Source organism: Carcharodon carcharias, chromosome 10, assembly GCF_017639515.1.
Source record: "Carcharodon carcharias isolate sCarCar2 chromosome 10, sCarCar2.pri, whole genome shotgun sequence".
Lineage (NCBI taxonomy): Eukaryota > Metazoa > Chordata > Chondrichthyes > Lamniformes > Lamnidae > Carcharodon > Carcharodon carcharias.
This window is the reverse complement of record NC_054476.1, coordinates 154237221-154256188: the sequence shown is the minus strand read 5'-3', so window position 1 is coordinate 154256188 and position 18968 is coordinate 154237221. Positions and strand designations below refer to the sequence as shown.

General features: G+C 40.7%; 1 protein-coding gene across 5 annotated transcripts in view; it reads right to left on the bottom strand.

Annotated features, from left to right (window-relative positions):
• nlk2 (nemo-like kinase, type 2) overlaps nucleotides 1–18968 on the bottom strand; it is a 186357-nt gene that overhangs the window by 57170 nt on the left and 110219 nt on the right. For all 5 annotated transcript variants that reach the window (XR_005944155.1, XM_041196827.1, XM_041196828.1 and 2 more), the window contains exon 4: nucleotides 3998–4104. Coding sequence is in view for 4 of the 5 variants with exons in the window: in XM_041196827.1 (XP_041052761.1) it covers nucleotides 3998–4104 (107 nt within the window). In the remaining variant the exon portion in view is untranslated. The remainder of the gene's footprint in view (nucleotides 1–3997; nucleotides 4105–18968) is intronic.

Sequence of the window (18968 nt, the reverse complement as noted above, 5' to 3'; positions counted from 1 at the left end):
GGTCCAAGACTAACCAGCTTGATGGCCATACTCAGATTTAAAGCTGGTGATAAGTCTTTGTCTGAAAATATCAGATGGGGATTAATGGCTGAAAAATTGCAAAACAAATAGGTATTAGGAATCGTCAATTTTAAAATTTTTTGACCACTCAAGAATTCATGTCCTTCAATGCAAATAAAGGCTTTAAAAATGGACACTTTTCATATCACGAAAATAATGTAAATGTAATCTCAAACTGCTGATTCAGAATTAGAAATGGAAAAGACCAATTCAGTGTCTCCGTTCACATTACAAGTATCATTTAAAACATTTTTTAAATTACAAAAATGGTACAGGTTCTGGAAATATGCAGTGTTACAAAGTTGAAAAAGAAAATTCTTGAATGGAATTCCTATCTTTAGAGAATGTTCCAAACATTTCAGCAACAGCACAGCTAGAATCAAACATATTTCTGTCCTTTAGCAGGCTAAAATTTCCTTACCTCTTTCATAGACACTCTTATAATGTCTTGTTTGCTATCAAATCAACTACTGCAGCGTCAATTAGAGCAAATAGAAAGGCAAATTATATAGCAAACACAATCGAAGGAAGTATTACTCAGCTGTGCTAGCTGTGGCTCAGTGGATAGCATTCTCACCTCAAGTCAGAAGGTTGTGGGTTCATGACCTATTCTAGAGACTTGAGCACATAAATCTAAATTGGCACTCTAGTGCAGTACTGAGGGAATGCTGCACCACTGAAGATGAGATGTTAAACTAAGGGCCCTATCACCCTCTTGGGATGTAAAAGATCCCTTGGCACTGTTCTGAAGGACAGCAGGGATCCCTAGTGTCCTGGCTAATTTTTTCCTTTAACCAACATCACAAAATACAGATTCTCTTGTCATTATTACAATGCTGTTTGCGGCAGCATACTGTGCACACATTGGCTACAGCGTTTCTCCATTCCAACAGTGACTAAACTTCAAAAGTACTTCATTGGTTGTAGAGCACTGAGGCATCCAATGATTGTGAAAAGTGCTATATAAATGCAAGTCTTTATCTCAACTACACCCATCTTTCTCATCTATATTTATCTTGTAAGTAAAAATAAAATATTTGTACTCTTTAGGTGGAAAAGAACTCAAAGGCAAGATAAAAGACCAGAGTGAAGAAACAGAACAAACAAGGTGCTAGGTTATTTTGCTAAGGTAATAAACTTCTATTCTGTGAAAACTGTACTTGGGTAAGGCCACACCCAGAGAACTGCACAGCTCTAGTTGCAAAGCAAAAGATACATTAGATCCTAAGATCCTAAGGCCTTGTAAATGAGTGTAACAAAGCCAGTCCCCAATGATCGAAAATAACCTGTGTGGAAAATGCCTTGATAAGTTTTCCTCATGAACTCCAGCTTATGAAAGTATGCAAAATAATTAATCAGTTAGAGAACAAACATCAATATTTTGATACACAGGGCAGCAAGGTCTGGATTTGCTTAATTTTAACTGCTACCTCCGGTAGAAAGGAGGGGAGAAACTTAGTGTACTGCTTGACCACAAACTCCAGCTCTTCCCCATGTTCGAGGTGTCACTCTTCCACCTTGAAAATTTCAGCCACATCCAACTTCTACCTTACCCACTGCTGCTAGAACCTGAGTACATGATATTACCTCTCATTCTCCCAGATTCACGTCAGGCTTGCCTGCCTCAGCTCTCTGCAAGCTTCAACTCATCCACAACACCAAAGTCCATATCTCACCTGCAAAGTCCTACCATCATTTACCACATCCCTTTTCAGTGCCATCATCCACCGACCCAAATGACTCAACTTAAACATTTTCATCCTTCTTTTCAAATCTCTCCATGGCCTCAGTGTTTACCTTTGCAATCAACACATTTCTAAATATGCACATTCCACTACAGCAACAAGTTTTTTTCTATAGCAGATATAATGTAATGAAATGTCCCAATCACTTCAAGCAGGGAATATAAAACAAAGCATGTCACTGAGCCACCCAAGGAGATATAGGTCAGATGACCAAAAGCTTGGTCATACAGAAAAGTTTTAAGGAGCGCCTTGAAGGAAGAAAGCAAGATAGAGGGATGCAAGGAGGGTATTCAGGCTTGGGACCGAGGCAAATAAAGACACAGCCACAAATGGTGCAGTAATTATAACTGGGAATGGATAAGAAGCCAGAATTAGAGGAGTGCAGATATCTCAAGGGGTTGAGGGGCTGGAGGAGATTACAGGGAGGTATTTAAAATCAAGGATAAGAATTTTAAAATCAACATGTTGCTTGACCAGGAGCCAAAGCAAGTCAATGAACACAGGGGTGATAGGGGAATGGGATTGGGACTTGCTGCGAGTTAAGACATGGGCAGCTGAGTTTTGGAGGCAACGGTGTGAGAGCTGGAAGAGATTATAAGTGATTGACTGGTTATGAATAGATAAGAATGGAATCAAATGAGAGCAGTCCCACCCAAATGGATGACAGAGGAGGTGCGTTGGTGGAGGATGGTGTGGTCAGCTGCGTCAAGGCCTGCAGACTGGTCGAGAAGGACAAGGAAGGAACTTTTACCTTTGACATAGCCAATGGGAGGTGACCCATGCAGCACTATACTCCTTTCCTGAGACAGAGTTCACTCAGTCTTTCCATATTCCTTCCAGCCTTCACAAGCTCCCTTAAATCCTTACTCCAACTACACCTTCAGCGTCTCACACTGACCTGCATTTTTTATTTCCTCTTTCCTGTTTAGCATCTATTATTTTTTTCTCCTTAACAGAGAGTCGTAATGTCTTCCTGCACAAGGTGTACCATAGCACACAACTGTTTTTTTTTGCATAAAAAACTTACTTGATCAGCATATAATTCTTTTGAGTAGAAAAATTACCAACCAATCTTAAGTGAAAGGTTTTAGCACCTATAGGTGTAAGAATTCAGTGGGTGGAAAAATTAACAACTCCAACACTGCATATATATAAATATATATTACTCCTACATAAGATGATTGAATTGGAAAATACATAGTACTATCTGCAAGTCAAGAGATGGCCTTGACTGCATTCTCTGAATAGACTGGTTTGTAGAGAGAGAATTTTTAACATTTCTCTGCATTCCCCATTTTGGCCAAAATTCCATTCCTCCTCCCCATCACCGTCCAGACTAACAAAACCATTCCCGTCCTTTGCTAAAGTTACACAAGCATGTCAACAAGGAGCAGCAATAACATTCTATTAACAGCCCATTAAAATACAACTAACATCCAGCAAATACATTGCAGGCATAGGCATATGGTGCATCACAACAGTGGTGATGCACACTGATTCACCATGCCATTCATTATTTTCTAATTATTCTCGTACTTAAAATGCTAATATAGAAAGACCAGCCTTTTCTTTGGCCTTTCTTGACCCCAAGATGTCCTAAAATACATACATTCAATTAAGAATTTTTGAAATGTGGTCACTTGTATTGTGCAGTAACACAGCAGCCAATTTGCACACAAGGCCCTACAAACAGCAATGAAACAAATAACCAGATAATTCATTTTAGTGATGCTGGTTTAGGGATAAATAAGGCCATGACAACAGGCAGACTACCTCTGGTCTGAAAAATACCATAAGATCTTTTACGCTTACCCAACAGATGGGTCCTAGGTTTAACGTCTTGCTTAAATCCTCGGACAGTGCAGCACTCACTCAGTTCTAGATTTTACTGAATTCACATTCCACCATCTGTCATCTTCCGTGGTGGGGTTTGAACCCCCAGAGCATTACTCTGGGTCTCTGGATTACTAGTCCTGTGACAATACCACTATGCCACTGCCTCCCCTCCTCTGAAAGCTCAAGTCCTGGAATAGGGCTTTAACTCTCAATCTTTTGACTTGGGCACAAACGCTATCACTGATCCACAATTTATATAATTCTACAAAGGTTAGAAGGTACATGGGTAAAACTAAATTTTTACATTGAGGATAAATCCTGGTATACATTTTAAATGGCAGAGAACATATACCCACCTCTCAAAATCTGGTAGAGGAAAACTTTGACATGATCTGAACTCAATGGTTGTGGAGACACGATGATCTTGTGAAGGTCACTTTGCATTAGCTCTGTGACAACATAGCTGAGGAAGGGAAATAGTCAAGGAAAAACACACTGGTTGCTGTAAATCAATCGTTAGGTTTTACAGTTGCAACCATTAGCATTAGAACACTTTAGCTTCTGTTACTGGAGCTGAAAGCTTGGCAGACCAAATTGGAATAAAGACAGATAAACAGACTTGCACTTAAACAGCACCTTTGACAACTTCAGAATTCTCCAATGTGCTTTGCAGCTAACGGAGGTACAATACAAAGCTCCAGGATGCTACGGTAGTCTGCTTTCATTTAAATTCTGACTTTCAGAATATTTATCATTTTGATGCAAATATTTATCAATATGTAACTTTTAAGTCACCTATTAAGAAGAAAGGTGTTAGAATTTAAGAAAAAAAAGCTATTAAATAGGCAAACTTTATTTATTTATATCAACAACCCTTTTGATTAGCCTAGTTTTACTTCAGCACAAGTTTGGGCTTTCAATCAATTCTTCTGAAAAGAAATTTAGATAAAAGTTCTAATTATATTTTTATAGGACTCTAGAAAAAGGGAGTTGAAAGTCCCTAAAGGGTCAATGTGTAAATGCACACCTGATGTATTGATTGGCATAGAAAAAGTTCCAGGTTTGATCCCCAAATTTCTGATGGGTTCTTATTTTAGCCAAGTTAATGCAAAAATTATATAACCAACCAGGATTCTTGTAGAAAAGGTGTGCATGTGGATTTCAGCTGAGGATAGGAATGGTGCCTCTCATGGTCAAGAACCTCACTATTCATATTTAGGCCGACAATGGCCATGTGGGTAAACTGAAGTCCAACATGAATCAGCAACTTCAAGTTTGAAGACAAACTCTTAAAAAAAAAGTGCAACAATTAAAATGCAATATATCCCATGGCAATGAGGGTCAATAAAATAAATCAAATAATGCAAGAATTCATTTTACGTGGCGTCCCTAAGTGGGAGAACCTTCAGTGGAATTCAGATATAATTAGAATCCTTTGATAAATCTATTGTCATGTTTTGATTCAATGCCAGTGCCCAAACTTGTGTTTTAGAAATAATTTAATTGTAAATGGCTGATTTTTTCTGAAAATGACAATAGGCAGAAATTTGCACTTTTAGCAGATCTGCAAAGCTCAATAATTGGTATTACTGAACAGGATCAAACTCTGATTGATACAATAAAATCTAAATGGTATTTGTGCCAAAAGTAGCATATCCACAAGATTTTTTTTTGCTTAAAATGGACGGCTGTTTACAAACAGCAACATTCTTTTGAAGCAAGTGTGCATACAAACAAGCTAATGCGTAACACATGGTGGCTTGCTTCATTACATGGAACCTGGTTTCAATGTCCAAGTAAGGTACGTGGAATTTTATTTGAATAGTTAACTTCACGCTAAAAGAAAACCATCTACAATGATATAAATAACTGAAAACTTAAAACCATTTAAGTTGCAAAATTTACAATTGTTTTCAACCATAAAATGTATATTTTCATAACATACCTTCATTTTAGATATTGATATTGAGATGTCAACCTCAGATATTGAGGTCATTTGCTTTTACTTCATGAATGAGCCAACTGGCACAACAGTAAATCAGCTTAGTGCTGCTGTGGAGTTTGTCACATGCTAATCCAACACAACCCATGAAAGAATATAAAATTATGAAAAACACAATTTTCACAATCAAAAAAAATGTTAAAAGACCATTCTGAAGGTTCCTTCAGTCATAAGTCACTATTTTAGTTCTGAGTGATCTGACTACTGTCAATGGTGCTGGATCATTTCTGCATTAAAAAAAGACTTGACGCTTTTGGTCTTCCAAATAAAGAAGGCCACCTTGACACTGTGCCAGCTGCTAAACTAGAATAGTAGACAGCCATGGCTAATGTTCGCTGTAAAAGAGTTGTTTGCGTGGCTTTTTCTGGTGCGCAGCTCTTTGAAATTATATGTACCTCCACACATACGCATTATCAAGCACAAGGTCCATATGGTACCTTTTAGGCAGCTGTACAGTTTAGAAAGAACATTGGCTGTGACATTCTAAATGCACAACTTGGTTCTGAGGCATAGTAGCCCAGTTCCACATGTTCACATCTACTCTAAATTTAATCTGTTAGGTGCACTTGCATCATGTTTGATGAAAGTAGAAATCCTTTCAGACAATGTCCGTACTGAATTTAGCAATCACATTTTTGAAACAGTTATACGTGGGCAGAATTTCAGAATGCTCCAAATCTTGAGGCATTCACCTGGAAATTATCTATTTAAAACATCTACTAATGAAAATGTCAATTGTCAATGCTACTTTAACATTGACTGAAAATTCTAGCCCTGGCATAATATATCCCTGATGTCTCACTAATTGTCATGACAACAAAGCTAGTTAAATTTGAGAGAACGGGAACCACCTGCAGTGCTAGTGGTCTAATCACAAAACTGCTACACATTAAAAACTCTTGACATGAGCACTAAGGTGCCATTAATTTGAACAGCAGATCCCTGCTTACTGTCTCTAGATAATTTAATGAGGGATTGGAGCCTGGAATAAGAGCCAGTATTTGCCTGGTGCTCCCAATTTCCCTGTGTTTGAATTCACCAGCCTTGAACAGATGGTGCCTGACAAGGCTTTTTTTTTATGCTTCTGTAGTTTAATAATGAGACTGACTAGGCCTGGCTTCAGTGATTTCCAAAATTTCAGAGAGATTTTCTTCCTGCTTTGTAGCCACTTGCACCTACAAAGCATCAACTCTATGCTGACTCATTTTTAGATTAAAATCTAATGTAAACAAGAAATGCAGAGCAATACTCTACAGCAGGAGCATTTTTGGTAATGTTTTTGTTCTGGTCAAGTGACCCTTTAATCTGAGTGGAGAAAGAAACGTTAACTCTCAGTATTTTCACCAGCCAAAAGTGTAATTATACTTAGTAATGTTTTCCATCAGTCCAAACTGAACCTTTTCAATATAAAATTTAAACTAGGAAACATGATTGCACATATGGGCTAAAAACACAGATCAATCATATTGCCAAGTGATCTTATAACTAACACCTTGGTCTTTTTGGCCAAGCTTTACAACAAGTACAATACATTCTCAAATGAACATTACTTCAAGAATCTATTAAATCCATCAAAAAATTTATGGCAAGATGCATAGGTTCCCTTAGTCAAAAATTCACCAATCTAACTGCAATCAGCACAAGCTTATAATAAATAAGGCATGAAAAGCAGACAAACTCATGAGGCACTGCAAGTAGCAGTATTTAAATCTGTAACATTAAAGTATCAATGTCATCACATTTGAATTCACCATTCCAGCCAACTGGTCACATTAACCACAAATCTGCTGCCAAACAAGTTTTTTTGTTCTTAGAATGTGGGATAACACTGGTAATGCAGCCCCAAGAGCATTAAGTATCAAATACGTGGGATTGGAGTCACATGTAGGTCAGACAAGGTTGGGGCAACAGACTCCATTCCCTGAAGGGCCTTCGTGAATCAGCTGAGTTGTTAAGCACCTGGCAGGTTTCATGCTCATTTTTCAGGTGCTAGTCCATAATTGCCAGATTTATTCAATTCAATTTCACAACTTGCCATGGTGGAATTTGAACCCTTAACCTCTGAGTTGCTAGTCGAGTACAATAACCACTATGTCCTGTAAACAAAGAAAACCCTCAATTTAATTTCCATGCATATGTGAAAAAAGTTGTTAAACTCCAAATTATCCAGTTCATAGCTATTGTACTAATTTGAAGAAAACAAAGCTGTTTATAATACAACACCAGAGTAGTCGAACAATACTGTTCAAATAACATGGAATTCAGAATTGCATATTTAAATAAGTAACCAGACTGCCAATCTTTCTACAGTATGTTCATCAAGTGCTTGGGCGTCTACTAGTAGCTCCATGTGAGTTGATTGTTTACAGCAACTGGAAGGGCATCATCTCCAGTCACCCTTCCTTTTTGGGGGTCACTAAAATAAAGCATCAAAAATAAAACCACTACCATTAAAATAAATTTTTACTGCACCAAAAGATAAAGTATTATCAAGTTTTAAATTTTACATAAACAAAAATTGCTGGAAAAACTCAGCAGGTCTGACAGCATCTGTGGAGAGAAAGACGGAGTCCGTATGTCTCTTCTTCAGAACTGAAGAGAAGTATAAATGTGGTGAAACATATACTGCTTAAACGGGGTGGGGCAGGTGAAGTTGGATAGAAGGCCAGCGACAAGTGGAAGCAAAGGAAAGATTGCAAATGATGTCATAAAAAATAGGTCAAAGGGGTGTTGTTGGTGGTGATACTAGTTAAAGAAGGTACTAATGGTGTCAAGGAGTAGAAAGCTGAATGAGCAAGCGACAGACAGCCCTAGTGGGGGTGGGGTGGGGGGGAGAGGATGGTGTGGGAGAAAAGATCAAAATAGGATAAAAGGTGGGGATAATACAAAGAATAATTATTTTAAAAATAACAAATAGGTGGGAACAAAATATATAAACATTTTTAAAAAGGGATCAAAAAGGAGTGAGGATGGAGGAGAGAGTTCATGACCTTAAGTTGTTGAACTCAATGTTACATCCGGAAGGCTGTAAAGCGCCTAAGCAGATGATGAGGTGCTGTTCCTCCAGTTTGCGTTGAGCTTCACTAGAACGTTGTAGCAAGCCAAGGACGGGCATTTGGGCACGAGAGCAGGGTGGTGTGTTGAAATGGCAAGCGACAGGAAGGTCTGAGTCATGCTTGCGAACAGACTGAAGGTGTTCCACAAAGCGGACACCCAGTCTGCGTTTGGTCTCTCCAATGTAGAGGAGACCGCATTGGGAGCAGCGAATGCAGTAAACCAAGTTGAGAAAAGTGCATGTGAAATGCTGCTTCACTTGAAAGGAGTGTTTGGGCCCTTGGATGGTAAGGAAGGGGGAAGTAAAGGGGCAGGTGTTGCATCTTTTGCGATTGCATGGGAAGGTGCCGTGGGAGGGGTTGAGGTAATGGGGATGATGGAGGAGTGGACCAGGGTGTCCCAGAGGGAACGGTCCCTACGGAATGCTGGAGTTGGAGGAAATGGTGGAGGATGTTCCTTTGAATGTGGAGGCTGGTGGGGTGAAAAGTGAGGACAAGGGAGACCCTATCATGGTTCTGGGAGGGAGAGGAAGGTGCTAGGCAGAGGCGTGGGAGTTGGGTTAGACACTGTTGAAGACCCTGTCAACCACCATGGATGGGAAACCTTGGTTAAGGAGGACATGTCAGAAGCACTGTTTTGGAAAGTGGCATCATCGGGACAGATGCTACGGAGGCAAAGGAACTAAGAGAATGGGGATGGAGCCCTTACAGGAAGCAGGATGAGAGTTGTAGGCAAGGTAGCTGTAGAAGTCGGTGGGCTTGTAATGAATATTGGTAGACATTTTATCACCTGAAATTGAGAGAGAGGGGTCGTGTCAGTGATGGACCATGTGAAAGTGATGGAGGGGTGGAAATTGGAGGCGAAATTAATACATTTTTCCAGGTCCAGACGAGAGCATGAAGCAGCACTGAAACAATTATTGATGTACTGGAGAAAGAGTTGCGGGAGGGGACCTGAATAGGGCTAGAACAAGGAATGTTCCACATACCCCATAAAGAGACAGGCGTAACTGGGGCCCACGCAGGTACCCATAGCCACACCTTTTATTTGGAGGGAGTGAGACGAACTTAAGGAGAAATTTTTCAATGAGGGAACAAGTTTGGCCAGACGGAGGAGAGCGGTGGTGGATGGGGATTGTTTGGGCCTCTGTTCAAGGAAGGAGCAGAGAGCCCTCAGACCATCCTGGTGGGAGATGGAGGTGTAGAGGGATTGGACGTCCATGGTGAAGAGGCAGTGGTTGGGGCCAGGGAACTGGATATTGTTGATATGATGTAGGGCATTAGAGGAATCGCAGATGTAGGTGGGGAGAGACTGGACAAGGGGAGAGAGAATGGAGTCAAGATAAAAAGAAATGAGTTCCGTGGGGCAGGAACAGGCTGACACAATCAGTCTACCGGGACAGTCCTGTTTGTGGATTTTTGGGAGGAGGTAGAAGCGGGCTGTCCTAGGTTGGGAGATTATGAGGTTGGAGCTGTGGAGGGAAGATCTCCAGAGGAGGTGAGGTCAGTGACAGTCCTGGAAACAATGGCTTGATGTTCAGTGTGGGATCACGCTCCAGGGGGAGGTAGGAGGAAGTGTCTGCGAGTTGGCGCTTAGCCTCAGCGAGGTAGAAGTCAGTACGCCTGACAACAACAGCACCGCCCTTGTCGGCAGGTTTGATAACAAAGTCAGGGTTAGACTTGAAAGAATGGAGTGTGGCAAGTTCAGAAGGAGACAGGTTAGAGTGGGTGAGAGGAGCAGAGAAATTGAGACGGCTGATGTCACACCGACAGATCACAATGAAAAGATCAAGAGCAGGTGAGAGGGAGGGGTCCAGGTGGAGGGAGAATACTGGGGCGAGTGAAGTGAGCATGGAGACGAAGGCGGCAGAAAATTTTACATTTTTAGTTTCATAGAAGTCCCAACCATAATAATGTTTCTAGGCAAAAGATGATGAAAAATCACCCTGGCTAGACAATCTACCCAGTCACACGTATGCTCTTTTGAAGCAGCCAGTGGGCTATTTTCAGTATGGGAATTACAGGATATAGTTTTATTTGAAGTATATGCCTTTCAAGTATTTCTTTATTACTATAAAAGATAAGGTTTCAGCCTTTTTGCTGTAAAATTTCTAGAATTTCAGACAATAGGAATAGAATTTTGAAACATATAGCTGCTATAGTGAGAACTGCTGCTTGGAGAAAACAAGCTCAGTTTTTCTTCGATTTCCTGGTTCTGTTCAATTATCATAGCACACGTCACAATTACAAATCAGTGCAAGGTTGATATCAAGCACAACAAAGGGTGAAATTAAAGAAATAGGGCAAAGGGGGAAAAAGGACATTTATAGAGCACCTCTTTGCAACAACTGGACATCTCAAAGTGCACTACAAGCATTCAAGTACTTTTGAAACAGTTACTGTTCTAATGTAGCAACCTCTGCCTATTTGCACACAGCAAGCTCCTACAAATAGCATTTTGATAAGGACCTTTTGTGATGTTGACTGGAGGGATAAATATTGGCCAGGACACTTGGGATAACTTCGCAGCTCTTTGAAATAACGATGGGCAGACAGTCTCATCAGAAAGATGATACCTCTGAAAGGGCATCACTTCCTCAGTACCGCACTGGACTGTCGGCCTTGACTTTTGTGCTCAAGGAATGGGACTTGAACCCACAACCTCTGACTCAGAGGCAAGAGTTCTATTACTATTTTTTTAGAAGAAGCTGTCCAGGGAGATGTACCACACAAAGATAACACTCAGCTTGCTGTCACCACTACAGTTTATACCAAGTAGAAACAGCACAAAAAGCTTTAACCCATTTGCAACCACCTGAGATGCAGCAAAGCTGGTAGATAACATACTGTATCAACAGTATAGATTGTGCTATATAGTTTAAATGTGCTATATGGTTTGAAAGCAAAGATAGAAATTTAAACCAAAATACTCCTGAATAAAGCTATACCCTGTAATCTCCAAAAGGAGGGATTCACAACTGTATTGTGTGAATGCCCTGTACATAAAAAGGAGGACAAATCCAACCCAGCCGATTACTGAACAAGAGTAGACTGATGGGGGCGTAATGTGATGAAAGGGTTCATCAACAGTGCTATCAAGCAGCAATTGCTTAACAATAACCTGCTCACTGACACTCAGTTTGGGTTTCACCAGGGTCACTCAGCTCCCGGCCTCTTGACAGCCTTGGTTCAAGCATGGACGAAAAAAGCTGAACTCCAGAGGTGAAGTGAGTGTGACTGCCCTTGACATCAAGGCAACATTTGACCAAGTACAGAATCAAGGAGCTTAGCAAACCTGGGGTCAATGGGAATCGGGGGGGGGGGGAAACTCTCCGTTAGTTGGAGTCGTATCTAGCACAAAGGAAGATGGCTGTGGTTGTTGGAGGCCAATCATCTCAGTTCCAGGTCATCACTGCAGGAGTTCGTCAAGGTAGTGTCCTAGGCTCAACCATCTTTAGCTGTTTTATAAGGTCAGAAGTGGTGATGTTCGCTGATGATTGCACAATGTTCAGCACCATTCACGACCCCTCAGATGCTGAAGCACTCCATGTCCAAATGTAGCAAGACCTGGACAATACTTAAACTTGGGCTGACAAGTGGCACATAACATTCATGCCACACAAATGCAAGGCAATGACCATCTCCAACAGGAGAGAATCTAATCATCGCCCCTTGACATTCAATGACATTACCATCACTGAATCCCCACTATCAAAATCCTGGGGGGGGTTACCATTGACCAGAAACTGAACTGGACTAGCCATATAACTACTGTGGCTACAAGAGCAGGTCAAAGGCTAGGAACCCTGCAGTGAGTAACTCAGCTACTGACTCTCCAAAGCCTGTCTACCATCTACAAGGCTTGACGTCATACAGGACAAAGCAGCCGGCTGGATCGGCACCCCTTCCCCACACATTCACTCCCTCCACCACTGACACCCAGTGGCAGCAATGTGTACCATCTACAAGATGTACTGCAGGAACTCACCAAGCCTCCTTGGACAGCACCTATCAAACCCATAACAACTACCAACAAGAAGGTCAAGGGCAGCAGACACACGTGAACACCACCACCTGGAAGTTCCCCTCCAAGCCACTCACCATCCTGACTTGAAAATATATCACCATTCCTTCACTGTTGCTGGTTCAAAATCCTGGAACTCCCTCCCCAACATAACTGTGGGTGCACCTACAACACATGGACTGCAGCGGTTCAAGAAAGCAGCTCACCGCCACTTCTCAAGGGCAATTAGGGATGGGCAATAAATGCTAGCCTAGCCAGTGATATCCACATCCCATGAGTGAATTTTAAAAATCAGCAGAAATTGAAGCCACAGGGAGTGAAAATGAAAACTACAGGAGTAAAAAAAAAAAAAGGGGTAAAATTCAAATTTATAGCATTGGCTGAATGTGTCATAAGCTCAAAATTCCAATGTGCACCCTGATCCTAACCAGAATTTAGAATAGATTACTCAGGAATCTTTCATATGTTTAATCAACTATTTCAGCCCATAATTTAATTAAATGGAATTAAATTGTAAACTTGCATAAAATCATGCTGTCATAAAAGATCGCCCCCATTCCTCATTTTTACTTTGCAATTTTAGTAGAATGGTAATACATATTAATATTACTGAACATTTGGAAAATGATATGACTTGCCATCAAGCACAATCAACTGCTGCTTTCCATCAAGCTGGTTTAAAAGCAGAAACAAGTAGGCAAAAAGACAGTGTAGAAATGTCATTACGCACTTTGCATGGTCAACCTTCACTGTGGTCTCGGAGCTGTTTCCAGTCTGATAACCAGTTAAAAATCAACCCTTTAATAATGTCCCTATGGAGTCAAACTAAATCTTAAATGTTTTATATCCCTATGATGCAAAGTCACTAAATTTCATCCCCATAGACTCATCACCAGCTGTCAATGCCCATTACCAAGTGAAGAGCACATGGATTTTTTAGATTTAGGAAACACTGCTGGGGTAAATCCAGAGGATAAGCAGTATCAGTACATGTTTGAAGAAAATTAATACTTTCGTAATCATTGTCTTTAGATTTTTACTTTTTTTTATTGATTTGTTAAAGGGAGTGCTGATGACATCAGGAACAGGCTTGGAGCCAACACTAAAGGAATCTGAACTGGTTTACTTTGGCAATCACAATCGTTAAGCAATGCCAATTAATGCCTAGATACTCCACAAATGCTAATTTATTCTCTTTATCATTGTAGTTGACAACTTTATATATGTTTGATTTTAAAAAGAATTCCTGGAAGAATGACATTTAGCTTACTCAATATCTTATGCTATTTCATTCCACAGTTTTAAGTTTACGACTCAAATCTTTTCTAGTTTTCATACATACACTAATGGTGTCAACAGCCACCTGTTTGAATTCCAATCTATACCATTTATTTCAATATTTCTATAACAAAGATATTGGCCTTATTTTCAAACAAGTGCAACATCTATTTGTACACATCAAAATTCTCCTACTAGCATACAATAAGGCATTTCAGTTTAAATTTGGTTCATCAGCTTTGCGAGAACCCAGCTGCATTACCACAATATAAAAGCGCTAAAGTTGTGTTCCATGTTTACAATTCTAAATGCAAAACAAATACTAGTTTGACATAGCTTACACACATTCAACTGTTCCAAATTGTGAAAAAAGGTGACAAATAAGCTCCTTGCAAATATTGACTGAAATCGTCCTAACAATTCATTTTAGGATTGGACTTCAAACAGAAAGCCTATCCCAACATGGACATAACACAACTGACGTCAAGCAAAAATTAACAAATTTGGGCACCATGTAGCCACCTCTTTCTCGATGCCTAAGGGTGGGGGTGGGAAACAGATGAGCAAGGTGCTGTAGTCATCTAATAGCTGCTAGGGGATTGCCTGCCTGCCTTTCGTTAGAGGTGACATGTAGCAGATGGAAAGGGGGAGTAAAGGGGAAGTGAAGAGCATAAACTAGCAAAAGTCCCAAAAAATTAAAATGCATTTAAAAATTTGCAAGAAACAAGGAGCAAATACTACTACCCCTTAAATTTTAAAATCAAGTTTCTATTTTAATGCTATTTGTTTTGTTACTATAGTTTGAAACATTGTATTCTGATTACAAGTGCAAGTATCTTGATATAAATTACCTAGCTTTTAAAGTTAACTCCTCTTGTAACAACCGATCGTAGGGAAAGTAGTTTTTTTCTAAACTATATTCTGCACACAGCTCCATTTTCCTTTCAACAAGCAACAAAATGCTAGCATGTGTTCGGTTTGTTGTGGTACTAATTTAGCCACACCTACTACTGAAAATTTTTAGAAACTCCCCTGTTTGTTTGTAATTTCCAGTACATATGTTTGGGAATTACCAGACAATGACATTTTCTGTGGTTGCATGTTCACCCTATTAAATAATCTTTCAATATCCATTCATCAGTATTAAACACAAATCATTGTAAAGCAATAAAACATATAAAGCATATTTGGGATTATGAGGACTTGTACTTGTTCACACCAAGCTCTGCATGCCAATACTATAGCGAGATCTGACTGAGGTTTGGATTTCTTCTAACAATGGTCCAAACTGAAAATTACTTATCTGCCATTTTATTTCCTGCTATTAAACTCAAAATAAATGGCTCAGAGGTGCTACTTGCCACAGCTAAATATTCTTAAAGTACATGACTAGTTAATTTAATATCTCATTATATAGTAGCAAATAGCACAGGTAAACATTAAAGTTCTTGATTGGCTGATCTGTATAGCCTATCCCCAGGAAGTCTGTAGTCAAATATTAAAATCACAAACAAATATGAATGTACGTACAGTCTTGCTGCCAGAGGCAACCACTTAACGGCTTGAAACACTAGGGGCACATCTTTTGCCAAGTGCTATTGACTGAACAATTAATGGTGGTAAAGGCAAGTTGTTGCCAACAGCCCTTGCATTGGCCTGCCATCTGGTGTGCGACTTCAGGCAGAAAGGACTGCTAGGTCTTTGGCACAAGCTATGAAAAAATTGTATTTATAATATAATAGGAAAGGTTCACAGATCTACAAAATCACAAGTACTTACTTTAAAAAAGCTTTACGCAATTGTTTGAAGCTACACTACTGTCAAATCTTCTCTGCAGTATAAAATCGTACAGCACAGGCCATTCAGCATATAGCACCTATGTCAGCACTTCAGGGCTATTGAATTAGAGCAGGGGAGTAGGCCTTTTAACCCACAGTCCTGCAAGTTTCTTTTTCAAATATATATCTAAATCACTTTAATAACTACTATTGAATCTGCTTCCACCACCCTTTCAGGTGTTGCATTCCATGTTGGGCACATTTGACAGCAAGGTGTCTTGGTTAGTATTTGGTGTATAGAGACCACACTACATTAACCTGGGTTTAATGGCCGCACTCACCTTAGAACATTGTAGGTTTAAGCCCACATAAACCTAGCAGATACATCAATTCATTACTTGGGGAGGAGGATAGGGTCCTGCATTAACAAAACTAGTAGTTTAACATCTCATTTGACAAAATAAAGTATTGACTGCCTGCTCAGGTGGGCATTAAAGTTCCCATGTACTATTTTAAGAGAAGCAGAGGCGTTCTCTTAGTTTTGAGTCATGGATTGGAAATTCAGCAAGGAAAAAAGGGAAAAAAATTGCAAGGTGGGTGGAAAAAAAGAGAGGCAGGTGAGGAATTTCTTCCCTCTCAAACATAACCTTTAGGTGGGAACATAAGCTAATAGTTATTTTTTAAAATCTCTGGTTTGTACTTGTGATTAAGTGGAAATGCTTAACATTTTACATCCTTAGATTGGCTTGTGCACATCTTATGCTATTTCTTAAATAATAATTTTAATCCCTTAACTAGTATCATCTTTTGAATATTAAAAGAAAAGACATGCTAAGCAAGCTTTTCATCTTGCACTCATCAGGATAGCTCGCAAGAAATTACCAACAGTAACAGGGAAACAACAGTTTATACTGCGCGAGAGGAGTGTTGACTGATTGGCAAATAAGCTCTGATCAATAGAGGTGCTACCATGGTGAATGCACCAAGGAACAATTAACTGCTCAGCTTTGTTCAAATTCAAACCATGCAGGTCGACTTTGATTGTTCAAGGCATCGTTCCTTGGGAATGAACCAGAGAATGACTGTTCCTTAAGCTTTTTTTTTTTAAGTTGAAAAAGGAGCAATGTGCGGACGTGTTCCTTCTGTCTGCAAAGGACAGGGCCTTGCCTGGGAACATAAGTGGCTTCTAGTATGCATAAGTGAGCATCACTGAGCCCGAATGAATCTTAAATTGGTTCTCAGTGTAATTCTTAGTACAATCAGGATTGTTTAGCAGGTGTTATCCATTCGTGGAATCACATCTAATATTGGACACTGTTGAGTTTTGCAAGCACAGGCTGGTTGAGTACAGTCATTACATTGCCTGTTATGAACAGCAGAAGGGTTGTACTGTTTGATATGATCCACCAATCATTGGGCTCACACCTAACATCACACCAGCACTAAAATTCATATACCACATTGCCCATGTGTGTGATAGGCAAAACATCTTTTTGGCTTGATGGCAGCATCTTGTTAGTGCGATTTACAGCGGCTGATGATCTGATCAGGGTAGCCATGGCTTTGATGCGCCCTATTTCAACATCAAGCTTGCATGACAAGCCCTTTGGCTTGGACCCTATTTATTAGGTTGCCGATAAGGCCAACCTTCTAGTGCGTGGAACCAATTTAAGATAGTCACTCAGTCTCATTCAGAAACACTGAACACATACAATCTCAGAAAGGCTGAGCTGTTCTGGTGAAACGTCTTCTGCACTCACTCCACTGTACTGCACAAATTCAAATTGATTCCTGGCAATTTTGTCTTTCACAATCCCCTTAACTGTTCCAATGGTGTAGTCAGTCCAATCTGCTGCCAGCGCCACACCTATAACATTTGATGGGTCACCTTTACTGCAGACAAATGTTGACATTGGAACAGCCACATTGTCTCCAATACCCACAGCCCGAAGTGATCTTATGCTGTGTGCCATCATCCGCTTGGCTTGATATGTAATATCCTGGTGTACCACCTTCCTTGCACGTCTGGCAGGGCCAAGTTCTTCATCAGATTTAAGGTCACCTGCAATATATGACCCAGAGGCCTGCTCAGGGTCATTCATGGAAGATGGTCCCAGAGAGGTCTCAGGATCATCCATGTTGAATGATCCAGGGGCTGGCACTGGGTTGTCCATGTTGGGTGGTCCACGGGCTGACTCAGAGCTGTCTTTTTCTTATTAATTTATGGGATGTGGGTGTCGCTGGCTAGGTCAGCATTTGTTACTCATTCCCAATTGCCCTCGAGGTGGTGGTGGTGAACTGCCTTCTTGAACCACTGCAGTCCATGTGTTGTAGGTACACCCAGTGCTGTTTTTTTTTTTGGGGGGGGGGGGGGGGGGGGGGTAGTGCCAGGACTTTGACACAGTGACAGTGAAGGAACAGCAATATAGTTCCAAGTCAGGGCAGTGAGTGGCTTAAGGGGAACTCCAGGTAGTGGCGTTCCCATGTGTGCGCTGCCCTTGCCCTTCTAAATGGTAATGGTCGTGGGTTTGGAAGGTGCCTTGCAGATGGTGGACAGGCTTTGGGAAGTCAGGAGGTGTTACGCGCTGCAGGATTCCTAGCCTTTCACTTGCTCTTGTAGCCACAGTATTCATATGGCTAATCCAGTTCAGTTTCTGGTCAATGGTAATCCCCAGGATGTTGATAGTGGGGGATTCAGTGATGGCAATGCCATTGAATGTCAAGGGGCGATGGTTAGATTGGTTCGTGTTTGAGATAGTCTTGGCTTGGCACTTGTGGCATGTATGTTACCTGCCACCTATCAGCCCAAGCCTGGATATTGTCAGGTCTTGCTGCATTTGGGCATGGACTGCTTCAGTATCTGAGGAGTCATGAATGGTGTTGAAAATTGTGCAGTGAACATCCCCACTTCTGACCTTATGATGGTAGGAAGGTCACTGATGAAGCAGCTGAAGATGGTTGGGCCTTGGACACTACCTTGAGGAACTCCTGCAGCAATGTCCTGGAACTGAGGTGATTGGCCTCCAAAAACCACAACCATCTTCCTTTGTGCTAGGTATGACTCTAACCAGTGGAGGGTTTTCCCCCTAACTACCACTGACTGTGGGGCTCCTTGATGCCACACACAATCAAATGCTGCCTTGATGTCAAGGGCAGTCACTCAACTCTGGAGTTCAGGTCTGTGGTGGGTGA